Source organism: Quercus lobata, chromosome 4 (genome assembly GCF_001633185.2).
Source record: "Quercus lobata isolate SW786 chromosome 4, ValleyOak3.0 Primary Assembly, whole genome shotgun sequence".
Taxonomy (NCBI): Eukaryota; Viridiplantae; Streptophyta; class Magnoliopsida; order Fagales; family Fagaceae; genus Quercus; species Quercus lobata.
This window is the reverse complement of record NC_044907.1, coordinates 34,720,930-34,740,354: the sequence shown is the minus strand read 5'-3', so window position 1 is coordinate 34,740,354 and position 19,425 is coordinate 34,720,930. Positions and strand designations below refer to the sequence as shown.

At 35.1% G+C, this 19,425-nt stretch overlaps 1 protein-coding gene across 3 annotated transcripts; it reads left to right on the top strand.

The window, feature by feature from the left end:
• Window positions 1-511: 511 nt before the first annotated feature.
• LOC115983757 (E3 ubiquitin-protein ligase BRE1-like 1) lies at window positions 512-17,716 on the top strand. 3 transcript variants are annotated; one of them, XR_004090193.1, is made up of 20 exons: window positions 571-1,019; window positions 2,283-2,444; window positions 2,571-2,655; window positions 3,902-4,129; window positions 4,237-4,398; window positions 6,573-6,766; window positions 6,892-6,975; window positions 7,088-7,207; window positions 7,308-7,494; window positions 7,597-7,757; window positions 7,964-8,035; window positions 8,781-8,857; window positions 9,495-9,689; window positions 10,952-11,024; window positions 11,108-11,194; window positions 14,929-15,066; window positions 15,154-15,356; window positions 15,433-15,598; window positions 16,686-17,375; window positions 17,504-17,716. XR_004090193.1 is itself a non-coding variant. In XM_031106518.1 (20 exons), the coding sequence occupies exons 1-20, from the start codon at window positions 918-920 to the stop codon at window positions 16,951-16,953; spliced, it is 2,775 nt and encodes a 924-aa protein (XP_030962378.1). In that variant the 5' UTR covers window positions 571-917; the 3' UTR covers window positions 16,954-17,716. The 3 variants fall into 3 exon arrangements, 2 of the variants coding, with proteins under 2 accessions (XP_030962376.1, XP_030962378.1); XM_031106518.1 differs by adding an exon at window positions 15,764-15,771 and having other exon boundaries at window positions 15,433-15,601; window positions 16,686-17,716; XM_031106516.1 differs by having other exon boundaries at window positions 512-1,019; window positions 16,686-17,716.
• The last annotated feature ends 1,709 nt before the right edge of the window (window positions 17,717-19,425 follow it).

The window sequence follows — 19,425 nt, the reverse complement described above, 5'->3', positions numbered from 1 at the left end:
ATAATATAGTTTATCAGATTTTTTTTTTTTTAGATAGGATTGAATTTATGAATCTTATATCTTTTATTCGACCACAAATGCTTTACTGATCAAGCAAAGTGAATCTACCAAAACTTAAAAAAACAAGATAAGATTTCAATAAATATACAAGAGTTGATTGGTTTTATACTTTTATCCAAAATACTTTTGTTTTGGGAACTTCTCAACTGCTATTTACAGTTTTTTGTTGGCAAAATTGAAAAAAAAAAGAAAAAAAGAAAAAGAGAGAGGCTACAACGACAACACAACCTTTGATATTCCCACAACACCCAATAAACTCCACCAATCAGAAATCGCCACGTCACCTAACTCCCACAGCGAACCTTTTAGATTCCTCGAACAGGTAGACGTGCACAAACTCCGCCACGCGCCTGAATTCCCCAAAATGCCCTCAATACTTTCACAGAATTCCAAGCACCGTCCTAAATTATTAATAATAACAAAACACATAAAAATCCTCACGTTTTTATTCTCTCTCTCCTCCTCGAGTTTCAGAGAGAAAGAAAGAGAGAGAGAGAGAGAGTGTGTGTGTTGGTTTTTTAGAGAGAGAAACTAGAGAGAGAAAATTCAAAACCCTAGAAATCCATACTGAGAAAAATCAAGAAAAAGCTTGATTTGAATTAGGGTTTAGGGAAATCAAGGTTTGGAAACTAAATAGGGAACTTTTTTTTTTTTTGAGGGGGGGAAATCTGTGTGTGTATATTTTGTTTGGGAACTTAGGGTTTTGAGGGATTGATTGGTTTAGGGCTTTTTTTTTTTTTTTTGGTGTGAATTCGTGGTTTTGGGAATTTGTGGATGTGTGAAGTAGGGATTTTTTTGGTGTTAGGGTAATGAGAGTGGAGTTTGTGGTTGTGGTGGAAGGGTGCTAGGGTTTCGAAATGGGGAGCACAGGTGAGCCAGACCGAAAACGGCGTCACTTTAGCTCAGTTTCACCCACTGCTGCTAAGCAGCCATTCTTGCCAATTTCTGAGGACAAAAAGGTATGATCTTGGGGCAGTTTTCTTGATTGTGATTTCTCAAATAATTGTGTTTTTTAGGTCAAGAAATTTTGTGGGTTTTTTTTTTTAATGATTTTTAGGTTCTTGGGGCACTTTATTTTTATTGTTTTAGTGGAGAAATTTTATGCGGTTAGGGTTGTTATTGATTTTGATAGTCTTTGCATTTTTAGCTTGGGAATGATTTTGATGGGTATCTATTGCATGCTCTATTGGATGACCTGGAATTTTTTTTGGCGATGTATATGGATGTATTGGGTGTTAATGGGGTGTTTATGCTATACATGATTGGCTTTTGGAATCTGGTTTCATCTGTGATCATTTTTTTTGCTTAACATTGTGTTTTTTAGTCTTACTGATTTAAGGTTTGAAAATATAGTGTTTTTTTTTTTTTTTATTAGGATGAAAAGTGTATGACTTTTAAGTAGCATACGGAAACCCGCACACTTGGTGTGATGATCAATCCACAAGTATAAGTTCTTGTGGGTGGGGCTGGGGGGTAGGGGGCAAGGGCCGGGGTTCAAGTCTTGATTGATGATTCTAATTTGAAATTATTTTTGAGAGTTTTTTAATACTCTTAGAATTGTCTCTTGAGTTCTTTATTGATTTAAGGTTTGAAAATGGCTATGACTGTTAAGTAAGATACAACCAAGTGATTTTTTGGGGTCAGACTAGTGTTTTTTGGGGGGGGGGGGGAGAGGAGGGATGGGTCACACGTATTTTTTTTTCTGTTAATTGCCTATGTCATTTTACTACTTCTACTAATGTTAGTTTAGGCGTTCCTTTACGTTTTTTTGCCCTCTTGACTTGAATGAACTTCCTCTTTCTCATCAGTGCATTAGTTACTCTCATCTGCACATGACCAAACCATCTCAAGCCACTCTCCCTCATTTTTTATTTTATCAATAGGGGCAACCTTTATCCTAAACAAATATCTTTATTTCAAATCGTATCTTTCCTTCCACTTATCCATCTTTAAGCCAATTATTGAAAAATTTGTTTGGATGTTGAAATTTTGGTTTAGGATTTTGAGCCCACAATTGGAAAACTACTTTCTAAATAACTTTCTACTTTGCTATTTGGAAAAATAATGTGCAGTGGCACTTACTTTTAATGTGATAATAATGAAATTGCTTTTTCAACCAAGTGATGCCTATTATTTGTAGGTTGCAAAAAATGTATATGATGTCATCTTCATTAACTTGTTTTTGGCTTATGTTCTCCAATTTTTTTTTTTTGGTGATGTAGCTTGATATTGCTGTTCTTCAATATCAAAATCAAAAGCTTGTACAGAAGTTAGAAGCTCAGAAGGTTGAGAATTTTGCACTTGAGAACAAATTCTCTCAACTGAAGCAGAAACAACAACCATATGATTCCACATTAGTAGTGGTCAATAAGTCCTTGGACAAGGTATTGATAATTCCTTTCTGCATTACTTTGTTTTTTTTAAAAGTCCTAGATAGTTTATATTTTGGTTTTATACATACAGAATTATTTATTGCTTGATGGTAAATGACTTGTAATTTTTGACATCAGCTGGTTAATGACTTGGAATCGTCTTCCATCTGCACAAGAGAGTCGAGTAGTGAACGAGATGTTAAACATTTTCCTGTTAGGGAGGGTGAGAATCAACTACCTAAATGTTTTCCCCCTTCTTTTGTCGTGGTACTCCTATTTGTTTAAATGCTTAATTTATTCTAAGTGGCTTGAAATTGATTTTTGTGTTTTTTAGCATCTTGTCATTGGCTTGTCATATAATAGTTGGGTTGGCTATGCAATTTTGGCCTTTTTTCTGGTATCTACTTTCATATTGAAGTCAAGATTAGTTTAGTGATATTTCTTTTGGTTCCATAAGACAATCTGGAGGATTCTTTCAAATAAGAAATATAGGCTGCCTAGAGTTCATTTTTCAATATAGTAATGAGATCATAGAACTCCTTCACTAATTGGTAATGAAAGGAATTGAATTCTTTAAATTCTTTTAAAATGCTAATTATACTACTAATTCACTAGTTTGATAATGGTGGGGTATGTTTCCGTTGCTGTCTATTGTTTTACTCAAGGATTTTGAATCCCATATTTATGGGAGGGAGTTATTATTTTGCAACATAAAATATATTCCAACTTTTTAAGAATAGCACTAGGAATTCCAAATCTGCTGAGGTTGTCACAATTTGGACTTAATTTTGTGATTTTTGAGTGAGGTTTGAGAATATTATATTCATGATCAAAGTGGCTTTCTTTGTTATGTAAACCGCTTTCATGCCAGATGTAGTGCAGAGGTATTAGTAATGAAATTTGTTGTGGGGCTGGCAGTAAGGGTGGAGGTAGTGAAGGTGGTTTCTCTGTTGAGAATTGACATGCAACCTATGTCTTCTTCAGTGTTCTTATAATTTTCAGAAGTGACAGAAACACTATGGACTGGGCTGTAAAATACTAAAAATACCCAATTAGCTTGGCTGTATTCATTTACCCTGTTAAACGTTGTTCTGCATGAATCCTGAGAAAACAATATTTTTGTGTAGATGCCCAATGCATTCTCCAATGTGTGATTGATGATTCTCATATGAAGTCTAATTTTCTTATCAATTGGGTGCAGAGTTCAAGCCCTCCCTCTTCTAGTTTTTAGTTCAATAATGTCATTCTTTATTGTCATATATAGTTTCTTTGTTTTACCTTTTTTCTTTATGTAAAATATATTAGTGAAGTCTGATTTCATGGTGGTTTCAAAATATCTTGCTTCTGTATTAGTGGAGGCTGTGTTTCCTTCTCTGTGAACTGGTAGATTTGTATCAACTAGCATATGCCAAGAATGTTTTATTTTGTAAATTTACTTGCTGATAAGGATGCTTTGATTTTCTTGTTAGATGGGGCCCCATCTATGTTTAAGGATGCTTTTCTTAGTCGGCTCATAGAAACAGGTGCAACTGAAAGTTCCTCAATGAATGATTGCCCAAATCAGATGGAAGAAGAGAGAGAAAGTGCCTCAGAGAGAACTAAGAACATTTTACTCAATATAGTAGCTGCCACCGATAGCCTGTGGCATCTAAAGGATGGATTACTCACTGCAGTTTTGAAGGAGCTTCCAGAAGATGGTAAGAGTTAAAAGGGGATATATGAATTTCACATGGTTCCTGTTGTGAGCTTGTTTGTCCTTTTTGAGTTACTCCTCATTTCTATGCATGTCTGCTCCTTTTGCTAGGCTCATGCAGGCAAAAGGCATCCTGTGATTTAGAGAAAGAAGTTAAGAACTTGAGGTTGGAATTTAGCGATCTTCATTTGAAGCACAAAACACTAGCACGGGAATTGCAGAGGCACCAAGACATTGATGCAAAAAATAAAGCTGAGATTAAACGTTTAAGAGGTAACTTTATTTTATGTTATATGATTGGTCATAACCTTTTGAAAGTGTGGATTATATGACCAGATCTTGAATGAGATCTGAATGTTTATTGTTTATGATGTTGGTGTTTCCACTCATATTTCATGAAGTTGGGTTGAATGTGGGGCTGCCTCATTTTCAAGACAAAGTAAGAATGTAAAAACACAGTCAAAATTCAGATAACCCTCCCCCTTGGGCAGCCTTATGTAAGAATTTATAACATGGTCAAAATTCTGATAACACCTACCCCTTCCATCCAACTCAACCCAACCACCCTACTAAAAAGGGTTTAATTCTTAAGGAGGGTATTGGATAATTTTGGTTGGGTATGGCTTTGCGGATTGCTTTAAGTATCACCACTTCTATCTTGTTATTGTAACAGACTTTAGGGTTTTGGGGTTTATTGTGGGGGAAGAGGGGATGAGGGTTGGTATGTACCATTAATTGTCCAAGGCAATATTAGAAACCTTAAGATGGCTGTGAGTGAGTGTCATCTGTCATCTGCCCATATCTACTCGCTCACCTAGTGTGTGTGTGTGTGTGTATTATGCATGTGTCTATGAAGAATGGACATGAGCATGACATGACATGACATGGGACATGATGGCATGGCAGTTCTTGAATAACTAGGAAAGGACATGGCGGGGGTTTTATGTATATTTTATACTTATGAGCATATTTTATGTTAATTAGTGATAATAATTTCAAACTTTTTAAGTGCTTAGGATTTTCGTTTGCCCCTATTGCCATTTAGCTTTGTTTTGACTGATAGAGTTAGAAACAAAAAAGCACTAATTACATTCAATCAGCCTGGTTTTTAAGAAAAATGAATGGAAAACTTCAAAGCCTCTAGCTCTCAAACATTCCGTAGCAAAAGCAAATAATAATTTTAAAAAAGGGTAGAACAGATGGTGGGTGACAGCAAATGGTGAGCGCAGATGGGCCAAGACCAGTGCCAATGTGCTTCACTGGAGTGCAGATGGAGGACAGCAACCAAATCGAGATATGGGGAGAGAGAGAGTGGCAATGGGTTGAGACCAGCGCCGACCAGGTTGTCGAAATCCGACTATTTTTATTTTCAAATTTTTCATCACCATGTTACAACCATGTCCTAGATGTGCCTTGACCATGTCCAAATTTAAATATTTTTTTGCTGGACACCACACAGACACAGGTAGCTGTGTCTGTCTGTGTCCATGACCTTCTTAGATTTTTGCCATATCTCTGCCTCTTAGGTATGTGTATGTATGAATGTATGTATGTATATATGTTTATGCATGTGTAAGAGTACAGAAAAATTTACATATTTATTCCTTAAATATTTGTTTTGGTGTGCTTGTCAAAGCTGGATATGTGCCTAGGTGTTGAATTTATTCAAACTTCACTAAACATTTAGCATAACTCCAGAAGTAGGCAAAGAACTGCTCTATTTCTGTCTGCCAAGTACATGACAGTTAGCATCATCTATTGGATGGCGGAAAGACTGATTTAAGTATATTATTTTTGCAAGTTATAAATGATACATACTCATAAATGTGAAGTGCAATAGTTAAAGTTTTGGGTTGTCAAGCGTAAGTATTTATTCTTGAGAGCTACCCTTCATGCAACTTGAAGGTTGGGATCCGTATTCAACTCTACCTTCCTAGGACTCTGATTTGTGTGTGTTTGTGGTTTTTATTTTTTATTTTTTATTTCCAAAATGATAGATAAACACGGATGTGAAGACTTATGTATGTATACTTGCACATTTTTTGTTCCCTTAAATTGCATACCATACTGAGTTGACATGATATGACACATGTGACCTGTATGAGTTCTTCTGGTGTTCTGTATTTCTTATCGGCCCCCCCCGGGTGGCCGAAAATGAAAACTGTCTAAATGAGAGTTCTGGGACTTTGTTTGAGTGGTCTCGTATTTGGGGTTTTACGCATTGTATTTCCATGTCTGATTTCCTTATATCTGTTAGCTCTTCCCTTTGATTTGTTTGTATTTGTTTCAAGTGCGGTGGGTTTACTATTGTAAACACATTGTACTTTTCTTATCAATAAAACTTTTATCACATTTAAAAAAAAAAAAAAAAAGAGTTATGGGATGGTGAAAGATTTTCAGCTCTTAGAGGTCAGTGAATGACATTCAATTTGGTTGGTTTTTTGAAGGGGAGTTGGAGGTTACACTTGCAGAATTGGAAGAAAGTAATTGCAATTTGGTATCTCTTAAAGCACAGAGAGATGCTGCAAAAGGGGCATTTTTCCCTGTCTTAAATCTAGGGAATAAGCAAGTTGCCAATGAAAGGGTCAGAGATAAACAAAAAGATCTGCACGATATGGAATCAACTCTCAAAGAACTAATGGTAATTTGTTGACTTGGGACTAATTTTCTGTTCCTTCCTCTCAGACTTTTTTCTCTTTTAGGTCAACATTTGATAATTCCTTAAATTGGAAGAGACAAGCAGATTAATTGCTTTGAGCTTCACAGGACCAAGCTTCATGTCGGCTAATGGAATTAAAAAGTCTTCATGAAGAAAGGATAAAAATATTACTGCAGTTATCAAGTTTGCGGGTCAGTTTTCTATAATGTTGATCATTCTGTTGGTATAATTCTATAGATATTTCTTTCTAAGGGATCAATTATTAATCCAGTCATGTCATTTGAATGGGGTATTTCATGACAGAACACGTTGAAGAATGTGAAGTGTATTTCCTCTTCCAATGCTTACCTCCTGGTGAAAGATCAAATAGAAAAGTCAAAATCTGAAGTTTTGCAGTATCAGGCCTTATATGAGAAACTACAGGTTGTAACTGGTCGGTAGTTTCATTTATGCCTTCATCTGTCATTTTTGTCATGAGGGTTTCGTTCTGATGCTGACTATACCTTTTTGTTGGAAATTGTAGGCTGAGAAGGACAATCTTTTGTGGAGTGAGAGAGAATTGAGCATTAAAAATGACATGGTTGATGTTTTTCGAAGATCTTCTACAATTGATGATTCTAGAGCAACAGATTTGAGAGTAGAAATACAGAAACAAATTGAGGAAAGAAATAGGCTTGAATCGAAGCTGGAAGAGGCATCAAGAGAACCAGGTTTTAAGAAATCTGATGCTTTTCTATGATTATTAAACATAAGTAACTTTATCTCTATAGTTTTTTTTGCTGCAATTATGATGAAGATACTTTGCATTGCAGGAAGAAAAGAAATCATTGCTGAATTTAGAACCTTGGTTTCTTCGTTTCCTGAAGAAATGAGCACTATGCAAAGAGAATTAAGTAAATACAAAGAGGCTGCCTCGGATGTTCATTCTCTTCGGGCTGACGTGCAATCTCTTTCTGGAATTCTGGAGAGGAAGGTGGGTATATTTTTTTTGTTTTGTTTTTTAATGGGTAATTTAGTAATGCACATAGTGGGCCTTGAACCCATGACCTTACCCTGCTTGCTCTTACAATCATTTGAGCTAGACTAGGGCTCATTGGCAGCAAGGCAGGCCTTTGTTATTCATTCAGTCATATTCATATATGCAGTTGAAGGGCCTAAAGTTCTCTCTCTCTAAAACAGGTGAAAGAGTTTGAAACTTTATCGGCCAGATCTGCTGACCAAGTTGCTGAGATGAAGAAGTTGCAAGCTGTGGTATGATATGTTTCCAATATATGTATTTGGATATGAAGCATAGTTACTTCAAAACCTTGGGAGTGTCTGTGAGTCATATGTTGTATTCAGACATGCATATTGCTCGCACACTGCCAGACATGTGTCCAATACATGTCTGGCAATTAAATGGCTTAAATTTGAAGACACATGCACACAACCCAATATGTTTAATTAATCTTTCTGAACCCATTGAATGTTCTGATGTTCGTTATTATTTTTTAAACCTCTTATTTACATACAAATGTATAGCTAGAAATTTTATTTATTATTGTCTGTTACCACCAAAAAAAAATTCATACCCTTGCTGTACACTATCCTAGGTTTTTGATGGTTGATTGGTTGGCTTGCTATGTTCTTATTGTATCTTATCCTTATCCTGTGTATTTATTGCAGTTTCCAACTGTGGTATGAATATAATGAGGAATTTCTGTGAATATAAATGTTGTTCAACTTATGATTGACAATTTTCTCAGAGTTAATTTATATGGTATATAATTACCAGCTTTGAGTAACTTGCTACTTGAAAAAAAAGAAAAAAAGAGAGGCCCTGCCCCCCCCCCCCGGTGGGGGGGGGTGGTTGTGGCTTTAAAAACCTGAAAACTAAATCTTATGCCTGATTATTTGTTTCATTGGTGCCATTTCCCTATGTTCCTTTTCTGTAAAGATGCACTCTCCTGTTTGGTGAATGCATAGACACATGAGTTTTGCCTGTTCTACTTTGCAGGTCCAAGATTTGAAGGAAAGTGATTTGGAGTTAAAGTTGATTTTAGAAATGTATAGACGTGAATCCACTGATTCAAGGTTAGAGAATTTGTATATTTATTTTTTTCCTCTTAGTTCACATTTCTTCTTGATTAGTTTTTCTTAGTTCACCTTTCTTTTTGATAAGTTATTTTTAGCTCACATTTCTAATTTGATGTATTTGCTAAAACTTTGTGCAAAGCTGTTTTGATTGTTCTGAGGACTCTTCTTTTTGATAAGTAATAAAGATTTATTGATATCAAAAAAAGAGACACCCAAGTACACAGGAAGTATACAGGGACTCTGTTCTGAGGACTCTTTCTGCAATCTCCTGATTTATACATATGCATTGTGTGTGTGTGTGTGTTTGCACTCTTTCTGCAATCCTCTTATATACACGTATACATGTGTTTGTGTGCGTGCTTGCAAAAATTGCTTTTATGTTAGAATTAAAGTAAAATCAACTGCTGAATATCCTGAATTTCATAGGAGTGTGTTTGGATGGTTTTATTTTGTTTAAAATGTATAAAAGTACAGCTGTTCCTAGACTAGGTTTTGCACATAGGCTTACTTGAAACTGTTGGAAGCACTTCATTCTGCTTAAATTAGGTTTTGCGCATTCGACTTAATTGTCATACCTAGCATGTGAGTTACTGTTTATGTGTTCACTTTTCTTAGAAGTTTATAAGATTTGCAGGGATGTCATTGAAGCCAAGGACTTGGAATACAAGGCATGGGCTCATGTTCAAACTTTGAAATCCTCTCTTGATGAGCACAACTTGGAATTACGAGTGAAGACAGCAAATGAAGCTGAGGCCATATCCCAACAAAGGCTGGCTGCAGCAGAAGCTGATATTGCTGAGCTGAGGCAGAAGTTGGAAGCTTCTAAAAGGTTCAATTTACTTTGACATGATAGTGGGAACATTTTTAAACTGCTACTATTGTTGAACTTTCTACTTGGATAAACCTGTTTTCCCCCTAAAACTCAAATATCTTTTATGATTAAGGTTGGTGTTTTGTGTGTGGAATAGACTGTAGACCCCCTTTGGTTGCATTGGATTTGATTGTGAGCTTTTCATGTGAGCTTTATTTATTTATTTAAAAAATTAAATTTTTTTGATAAGTAAAAATATTATTGAAAAACTAGAAAAAGCACCACCCAGTACACAGGACATGTACTTAAGGGTCACCACAAATCAACAAACATTACAAAAAATATTTAATAAAAATTCTTAGATATAACTAATGCGAGTATTCAGGCATGAGATGATATTTGGACATTTGAGGTTTTGAAATTGTGAGCTTTTCATGTTAGCTTTATTTATTTATTTATTTAAAAAATTAAATTTTTTTGATAAGTAAAAATATTATTGAAAAACTAGAAAAAGCACCACCCAGTACACAGGATATGTACTTAAGGGTCACCACAAATCAACAAACATTACAAAGAATATTTGATAAAAATTCTTAGATATAACTAATGCAAGTATTCAGGCATGAGATGATATTTGGAGATTTGAGGTTTTGAAATTGTGGACATCAGAATTGCGCTAATGTCTCTAAGATTATGTTTTGAACATTACTTTTTGAGTGGATGACTATGTCTAGCTTTTTTTTTCTTATGATTTTTCTAATTGTTCAATTAAGAAGCTAATTTGCTGTTCTCTTCTGTTTAATTGTCGTCTTGTATATTTCTAGTGTACTAGTGATTTTGGCACTTTCTCAAAAGATCTTTACTTTTCACTAGACATTTTTGAACTGTTAGATTATTGTTAGATAATTGCCAGAGGGTTGACTTTGTTAACTGAACCTGGTTTGTATTCTTCTTAAAGACTTCATTGCTTCGTTTTATCATTAAGTGTCCTAATATATATATTTTTGATAAGCTAGTTTTGATCCCAAAGGGAGGGGGAAGATGATATTCAATCTAGTGAACTTTTGTCTCATGAGGTGTGGTCCCAGCCAATTGTGTTACCTCTTGGGGTCATAAAATTTTCATATCACTTAAAGAAAAAAAATCATTAAGTCTTGTGATGATCTGTATTACACTATGTTAACTGTGCAGGCTGATATTCTAGCATTAGCTTGGTATTGTTTGAACATGAGAATGGTGTAAAGTTCTTACCAATGTCAAGTTTACTACTGCTATTTCAGGGATATTTCTAGGCTTACTGATGTCCTAAAATCAAAAAATGAAGAAAATGAGGCCTACTTATCTGAAATTGAGGTTAGTTTCCAGTTATCTAATGTGGATGTGATCTGACATTCAATCATGAAATTGGTCTAATCGTTGGTCTGGTTTTTCTGCAGTCAATTGGACAGGCATATGATGATATGCAGAATCAAAATCAACATCTGTTGCAGCAAATTACTGAGAGAGACGACTATAATATTAAGGTAATTGTCTACCTCAAACTTTTCTTTTATCTGAGATGAAGTGATATTTTGTTTTTTCCTGTTGATGTGTGACATTTTGGAATTTGAATAATGTGTTTAATTCTTGTTATGGATGTTAAGAGCTGTCGTGTGCTTCACTGTTTATGGTGAAATATTTATTTGCTTCCTTTTATTTCTATATTTTCCTATTGATGGTCATTTTGTGTGTAATAATTGATGAAAAAAAAAAAAAACTAAAGTACAGAGAGTATACAAGGGAGCATGAAACTTAACCTCGCAAAGTGCAAATATCAATCATATCTCTTATTTATTTTTTTGATAGGTCACGAATATCAATCATATCTAATACTGAACACAAAGAAAAAGAACCCAAAGCTAACATCCAATCAAACAAGCTTTAAATAAAAACAACTTAAGGACATGTATGGTCTGTTCATAGTGCTCAAGCTTTGAGCATTTCTTTCCTGCCAAATGCATTAATGCACATCAAACAATGAGGAACGACTTTCAAAATAACAATATTCCGGTGATGCCCAAATCGAGCTTGCCAAGAAGCTAGCAAACTCACCTCTCTTTCGCCTGTTCATTGAACTCCAAACAATCCGAACACCATAGACCACCATTTTGTAGCTATAGGATAATAGGGAGTAAATGGTCTACTGTTTCTCCATTACATTTGCACATGTAACACCAATCAATCACAAGGGTTTCTTCCACACAGTATCTATTGTCAAAATCTTTCCCTAAGCTGCAGTCCACAAAAAGAAAGCAACTCTAGGTAGCACCTTTGACCTCCAAATGGTTTTCCAGGGGAAAAGCTTGTCACTATTAGAAATCAAAGAACAACATTACCCTTTGACCTCAAAACCCTGTCTCTTAGTTGACTGCTTATCATCCCCACTCCTCACAGGATTAGAATATATTAAATCCATGAAGGCTGACAAAGGCTCCAACTCCCAGTCCTGCACAGGTCTTGAGAAATTCAAATCCCACTAAAGGACGCCATTACCGATCCCAAATAATTCCAAGAAAGCCTTCTTTAAAGAACTGTCCCCACCCCAGGTCATGCCAAAGCTTCACTCTGATTCTATTTTCCACTTCAAACAGAATATGATGCAATCGATGCGAAGCTCTTATAGATTTCCAAAGACCCACACTATAAGAACCCTACACCTCCTTGGTACGCCACCAAAGCCGATCACTGCCTCACTTCACCTCTGTCACTCTTCTTGAAAGTAACTCTGTCTCAGTTTCAAATCTCCAAATCCATTTCCCTAAGAAAGCTTGGTTAAATTGTTTTTGATACTTGGAAGCCAATCCCCCATTCCAAAGAGGTGAACAAAACTTAGTTCAGTTTACCAAATGGAACTTGGATTCCCCACCTAAGCCCCTCCATAAAAGCTGTGTGTAACTTTCAATACGATTAGCAATGTTAGCTGGAATAGGAAAAATAGAAAGAAAATAAGTTGGCAAATTGGAGTGAGTACTTTTAATTAACGTAACTTTACCTCAGATAAAAGAACCCGCTTCCATCCCGCTAGTATCCTCTCTCCATCTTCTCAAGGATTGGGTTCTAGATTGTCTTCTCCTTGAATTTAGCACCCCAAGACTAAGTACTTCATAGATAACGTTTTCTTTTTGCAACCTAAAACATCCACGAAGTCCTCCAAATTAGAAAGATCCCCCACTGGTATCAACTCTTATTCAACTCTTATTTATTTAAGTTCTCCTTTAGTCTAGAAACAGCCTCAAACCAAGTAAACACAAGATGTAAATGCACAAGCTATTCAGGGTCAGCTTCACAGAATATCAATGTGTCATCCACAAAGAGAAGATGAGACACCATCGACAGATTTTTTGCAGAGGTACCTACCATAAATCTTGACATATGCCCAAACACTTACTGCTTTATCTATCATACTGCTTAACTCCATAATGATAACAAAAAGCATCTGTGATACCTTATCTCCATTATAACTTTTAAGCACCCCAAGAATATCTTTGTCAAATGGTCTGTCCAACCAATTTGCATTATCCTCTGATATCCTTGAAAACTCTATATTATCCAACCAGGGTGTTCAAATGTCGTGCTTTCTGAATAGACGTTGTAGAATTGAGTAATACAATTAGTGATGGCTGCTAGATCCGGAGTCAGTTCCTTATCTACCAAAAGATTGGCAATGGAGTTATTCCTTCCATGTAAGTTGGCTATACAACGAAAATTTTTCATGCTTCTGTCCCCCTCTCTTAACCATAGAAGATAGAAGAACCCTAGACTTGTTCTTCCAACAAATCTCCCATGAAAGAGAGGTCTTTTGGAGTTCTACTCAAATCCAATCCTTTTCTAATAGCTCAACAGCTGTTAGTTGTTGACTTTCCTCTAGGGTATCCAGCTCCGAGAGATCATCCTTCTGTTTGTTGGTCTCCACATTTCCAAACTCTTCCTCGTTCCATTTCTTTAGATCAATTTTCAGTGTTTGAGTTTATTTGCCAATCTGTGACTCGGGGCCCCTTGAAATTGGTATGGCTCTCACCAAGTTTTCATCTTCTCCGCAAACCCCTCTGCTTTTAGCTACATATTCTCAAATTTGGATGGTCTTTTACCTCCGGAAGTTTCCACAAACTAATAGGAGCAGGTAGTGGTCTGATAATAGTCTAGGCCACATTTGTTGAGTTATATAAAGGAAGTGATTTTCCCAATCTGTAGAAACAAGAAAACGGTAAATTCTGGACCTTGAGATGTTATTGGACCATGTAAACTGACTCCCTCCCAAAGGTATATCCATCAAGCCTTGAACTGATTTGAAATTAAAAAAAAGTCTTGTATTGCATGAGTGAAATTCTCAGCACCTAGACATAACATGGGAAACCAAACCATGTTAAAGTCTCCTCCCTCACACCAGGCAACAGATAAGACCGGAGAGCTCCTCCCACAAAAGCCTATGGATCCTCTCTGCATTAGGTCCTTACACTCCTTCGAAAGCCCATTCAAATTGGTCTGTCACATTTTAAATTTATATGAAACAGAAAACTGCCTCACTGCTGTCATTTTTCTAGTTTCCAGAAGTAATGCACCATTTTCATATTCCTATCCAAAAAGAAAAAGTACCATTCTTCATATGGACCTCTGCTTTACGAGGCATGGTCCTGAACAAACTATTCCACCCAATGAGGTTAAGTTATCACATTGGATGTATCTTTAATTTAAAAATCAGTTTTCGCTGATATTTTGAGAATCGCTTGACATGAATTTTTAGTATAGTTGCATGTGAAAACATGAAAAAGAAAGAGAAAGCGGGGTGGGGGGGTTGCTATATCTTATAGTGATTGGGGCACTTGTCTCAAATTGGTGCAAAGTTTATAGCTTATATCGTGCCTCCTGTGTTTCTCAGTCGAGAGCTTCTTTGATTTGCAGTAGCCTTCTTCAGCTTCTAAACCTATATTGTGCTTGAAAATAGTGGCGATATCTTCTACACCTATTAGTGTATGTGCTTGCGAATGATAGACTTGTGTTTAAATATCGGTGTGTTGAAAAAGTTCATAATAAGAGACTTGTGCATGTCTTGACTTCAATAGACAAGTTTAAAATCCATAACATTGTAAAGTTCTTTCTTGCATAATGAAGAAGTTTTGCTTACACATGTAGCTATTTCTTGTTTCGCAACCTCTGTAAATGTGTCTTCCGATGCTCATATTGATAAGTAAATTTATGGCTTTCATTATTTTTGTTTCAGCTTGTCTTAGAGGGCATCAGAGCAAGACAGCTGCAGGATACTCTACTTATGAACAAACGAACCATGGAGAGGGAGCTTCAGCAAGCAAGTACTTCTCTTAGTTTTTATGACATGAAATCTGCAAGAATCGAAGATCAGGTACATTCTTAGCCCTCATTTTTGGATTTGGATTTGAATTGACAACATCGGGTACAGTTAATATTTGAGTCAAATTATGCTTTGCAGTTGAAAGTTTGCTCAGAACAAATTCAGAAATTTGCAGATGATAAATTTCATAGTTCAGTTGCTTTTGAAAATACACAAAAGAAATTATTAGATGTGAGAAGATCATCTCAGCAAGCAAGGGAGTCCCTGGAGGAATCACAATCAAAAGTTGAAAAAAGTAGAGTGGTCCTTGTGGAGTTGCAGATAGAATTAGAGAGAGAAAGGTACAGAAAATGTTGTTCTTTACTTCTGATTTCTGCTCAGTGCAGGTGTTCTGACGCATTTTTCATTCTTTATCAGGTTTGACAAGAAAAGAACAGAGGAGGAATTGGAAGTTGTAAGGAGAAAGGAATCACATCTTAGAGTGCAGTCAGAAGGCTCATCAATTGTTGAGAAGCTTCAGGAGGAACTCAGAGAATACCGGGAAATATTGAAGTGCAGTATCTGCCTTGACAGGACAAAAGAGGTGATTATTTTATTTGCGATTTTTATATTTTATGGACTGTTGTTTACTGTTTAGTTTGTAGGAAGTGGTGATGATTCAACTCTGGTTCCCTGTTTTAAGAAGTGGATATTAGAATATGACAATTGGAGTCTTCACCCGAAATATGTGAAACATGATGAATTTTACCATGGCTGGTAGTATGAAACCTATTTCACACCCTAAGAGGGGCAGATGAAAGTGGTTCCATATCAGCAACTTTTTACTGAAAAAACCATTAATAGCAATTCTTTAAAATATGATTGTATTTTTTCAAGTTTTAGATGACTTAAATGAATTGTTTGAATTTGGGTTAGTAGAAAGAAAGATGAAAAGGTAATTTGTAGTTTTTGAGTTAGAATTTTTATTTATTTATTTTTTTAAAGGCTAAATTGATAAAATAAAAGTTTATATGTAACATTTTTTCTAACTCCATCAAAGCGTATGTTTTAAAAGAAAAAAATAAAACAAAGGGAACTTTCTTTAGGATGCTTTATTTAGTGTGAGACAATAAAGATGCAGTATTATAACCTTGTATAGAATATATATCTATATGACTTGGTTTAACTTGGTTTTTGCTATTTAGAGTTTCTGTTTGCTTGATTTCAGAATGGTTCTTAAGAATGGACCAATGGAATTATATACCATTGAATTTAGCACTCGCTGTGCACTCTAATTCTTTACAAATGATATAGTAGTTTGTGTCAAAGTTTTTATTTTTATTTTTATTTTTTGGTAATTAGAATTCTGTTTGATGATTCAGTAGCATAACTTTGTCTGAAAAAAAAGAATGATATGGGTCCTAGATAATAAGAAAAAAAAAAAACGACTAACTAATGGATTTGGGCTGAACCTCAATAAAGATATTGAGCTGTTTCAGTTAGGCTTTTAAGATACAGTAATTGGTCTATGTACTGCCATTAATTTGGGTCAAGAAAATGACTGCCATTAAATCCAATGATTTTCAAATATTGTTCTAAGTACCTAAAAAAAAAGATTTTTTTACTGCCTTCAGGTGGTTATTGCAAAATGCTAAGATTTATTTTTATATTTATTTTTTTCCCGTCTTCAGGTTGTCATTACAAAATGCTACCACTTGTTCTGCAATCCTTGTGTACAAAGAATCACTGAAACTCGTCACCGAAAGTGTCCAACGTGTTCAGCAAGTTTTGGGCCTAACGATGTCAAACCTGTATACATTTGACAGGAAACCAAGAAAACTTTGTTTTTGTTTCTTGATGAGGCCTGCAATGCTGCCTTTAGGTGCATATGACCTGGTGCACATTATTGGAGGCTTGGTATATGATACCAACAAAAGGTCACATGTATTGTTATATTAGAGAATTGTAGAGTAACATTGTCAAGAGCCAGTTAAGATTATCAACCAGTGGAAATCATCTTAATTTTGCTGGTTTTAGTTGTAGGTTGTTGATTTTTGTTTTGTTTTGGCTTTTTAATTATTGTATTTATTATGTTTGTTTTCTCATATAACTGCGGAGATCCTCTGGAATCTTTCAATGTATTGTTTGCAGATTAGTCAGAATTGGTCCAATGCCTATACCCAGTGGCCATGGAGGGTGCATGATCATAAAATTAATAAAATTTGTTATGCTTGGCTTCATATAAAGCATCCTGGCTTATTGCATTTCGAGTCGGCTCATATGGGATTTTGTTTTTCTGGCCGAGCATCTTGTTTCCAGTGAAAGCTGGAGCAGTAGCCAAGTTTCATTGCCCAGTTCTGAGTAAACAGTATACCAGAGATGTAATAGGAAGATATTCTCATCTTATTTAGTTGTTAATACCAAATCAGTTTATTTCAGAAAATTGTTCCCACGTTATTTATTTGTAACTTTCTTTTGTGACTATTCCAATTTTGTTCCTCTTTTTCAGGGTAGGAATTACTGAGCTGGAGCAGTATGCCATAAATGTAAAAGAAATTGAAATTCTTATTTCATTTAAATTGTTAATATAAAAACAGCTTAGTACTCAACGTTGTGTTACTGTTGTATATTTGTAACTTTCTCTTGTGACTATGCGAGTCAGATTTTGCTCCTCCCTTTTGGGGTATGAAGGCAAGAAGAAATTGCATGTCCTTGTTAGTCGTTATGATCAGGAAAAGTTTAATATGAAGGTAGGATATTATTTGCTTAACTGAAGGATATTATTTGTAATTCAAATGAAGGGATATTAACTTGTGGATAATAATCAGCCTATTAGAGTAAAAAAGTGCCTTTTGGTGTCTGCTGTATGATCTACCCCCCTTAGTTGTCTATGACGTTCCTGCATCTTACAGCTACGTTGAACATGATATTTTGGAGTTCTACATGAGTTTGGTTTATTTAGGATGTTTTAGCTGACAATTAAAGAGAAACACTAGCGGGGATTTTCAATTTAGCTTTGTCAATAAATCATTTATGCTGATGAAATTCTGATTCAAGTGTTGGACATTATTTTGCACTTGTTGCTGCAGTGCTTTAATTCCAATTATGGATGCTGGTTTATAGAAGGTATCTCGCAAGGTAGACCAAATCAAATTATCAAATCTATTGTGCAAGTGCATATGGTTTAGTAATATACTCTATTATGATTGTTCTTTATCAAATACTAGTTCCCTATTATGATTGTTCTTTACCAAATACAAGTTTCCTATTTGATAACGAGAGACAGACTTTATCAGCAGTACTAATATTGCAACTCATATATGCCCTCTCATGCTGGTCCTAAGAAATCCAGACTTCGGAATGAGGAGCATTTTGAATGGGCTCATGTTCAAATTTGGATTTTTAATGTGTGTGTATATATATATATATATATATATTCATTTGAGACTTCTAATATAGTGCCTGTTTGTTTGCACTTTCTTTTGGCAAAAAATGCTTTTTGAAACCAAAAAAATAATGTGCATTTGGTAAGGTTTTAAAAGTTATTTTTTCTAAAAAGCTGCTTTTTGAAATGTGATGGAAGTCCATTTTAACATAAGACAGCTCTTCAGAGTCTTTTGCAAATGTCAATGCGCATTTCATAAATATTACCGTTGGAGACTGTTCAATTATCAAATTGTCCAAATATTTTATTGAAAACCTAATTTTACCCTTTGATAAATCAAAGGATAACACATCTCTGGAGTTCACCTCATGTCAAATTCTTCTCATTTCTCTGCTCTGCTACTGAAAAAACCTCTCCGTGTTGCTGCAAGTAAAAGTCTCTCTTGCCTTTGTCATCCGTCGGTGATCTTCTTCCTCTTCTTCTTCTTTTTTCTTCTTCTTCTTCTTCTTCTTCTTTCCCTTTGTATATATATATATATATATATAATTTTATTTATGTCTATATCTGATCTGAGAAAAATGTTTTGAAGATAGAGTTTTTGATCAACAAAACACCAAGCAACACTGATCTACTACCAAAAATCACCAAGTACCACCAGAGATTCTGAAATATCTGTTAAAAAATTTTCAGATCTATGCATGCTTTATTTGTTCTTGCTAATGATCTATTTGTTCTCTTTTGGGTACTGAAAAATTTTGTGGGTATATGCTTTGTATTTTTTTTTTCTTTTGTGGATATATATGCTCTGTTTTTACATCCTTGGTGTATTTCCATGTTCAAGTCACCTTTTTAATTTATGACAAAAATCGTCCAACCTCCCTTTCTCTGTTCAAGTCACTTTGGATTGAGATATGATTTTTTAAGTTTAAGCATGATTTGGGTCTTCTTTAGAATTGGGTATTTTAGTTTTTGTTTCAGGTTTGACTTTTTAAATCAATTTCGTTGTCTTGTATGTGTTTGATTCATTGTCATGGTTTGTAAAATGC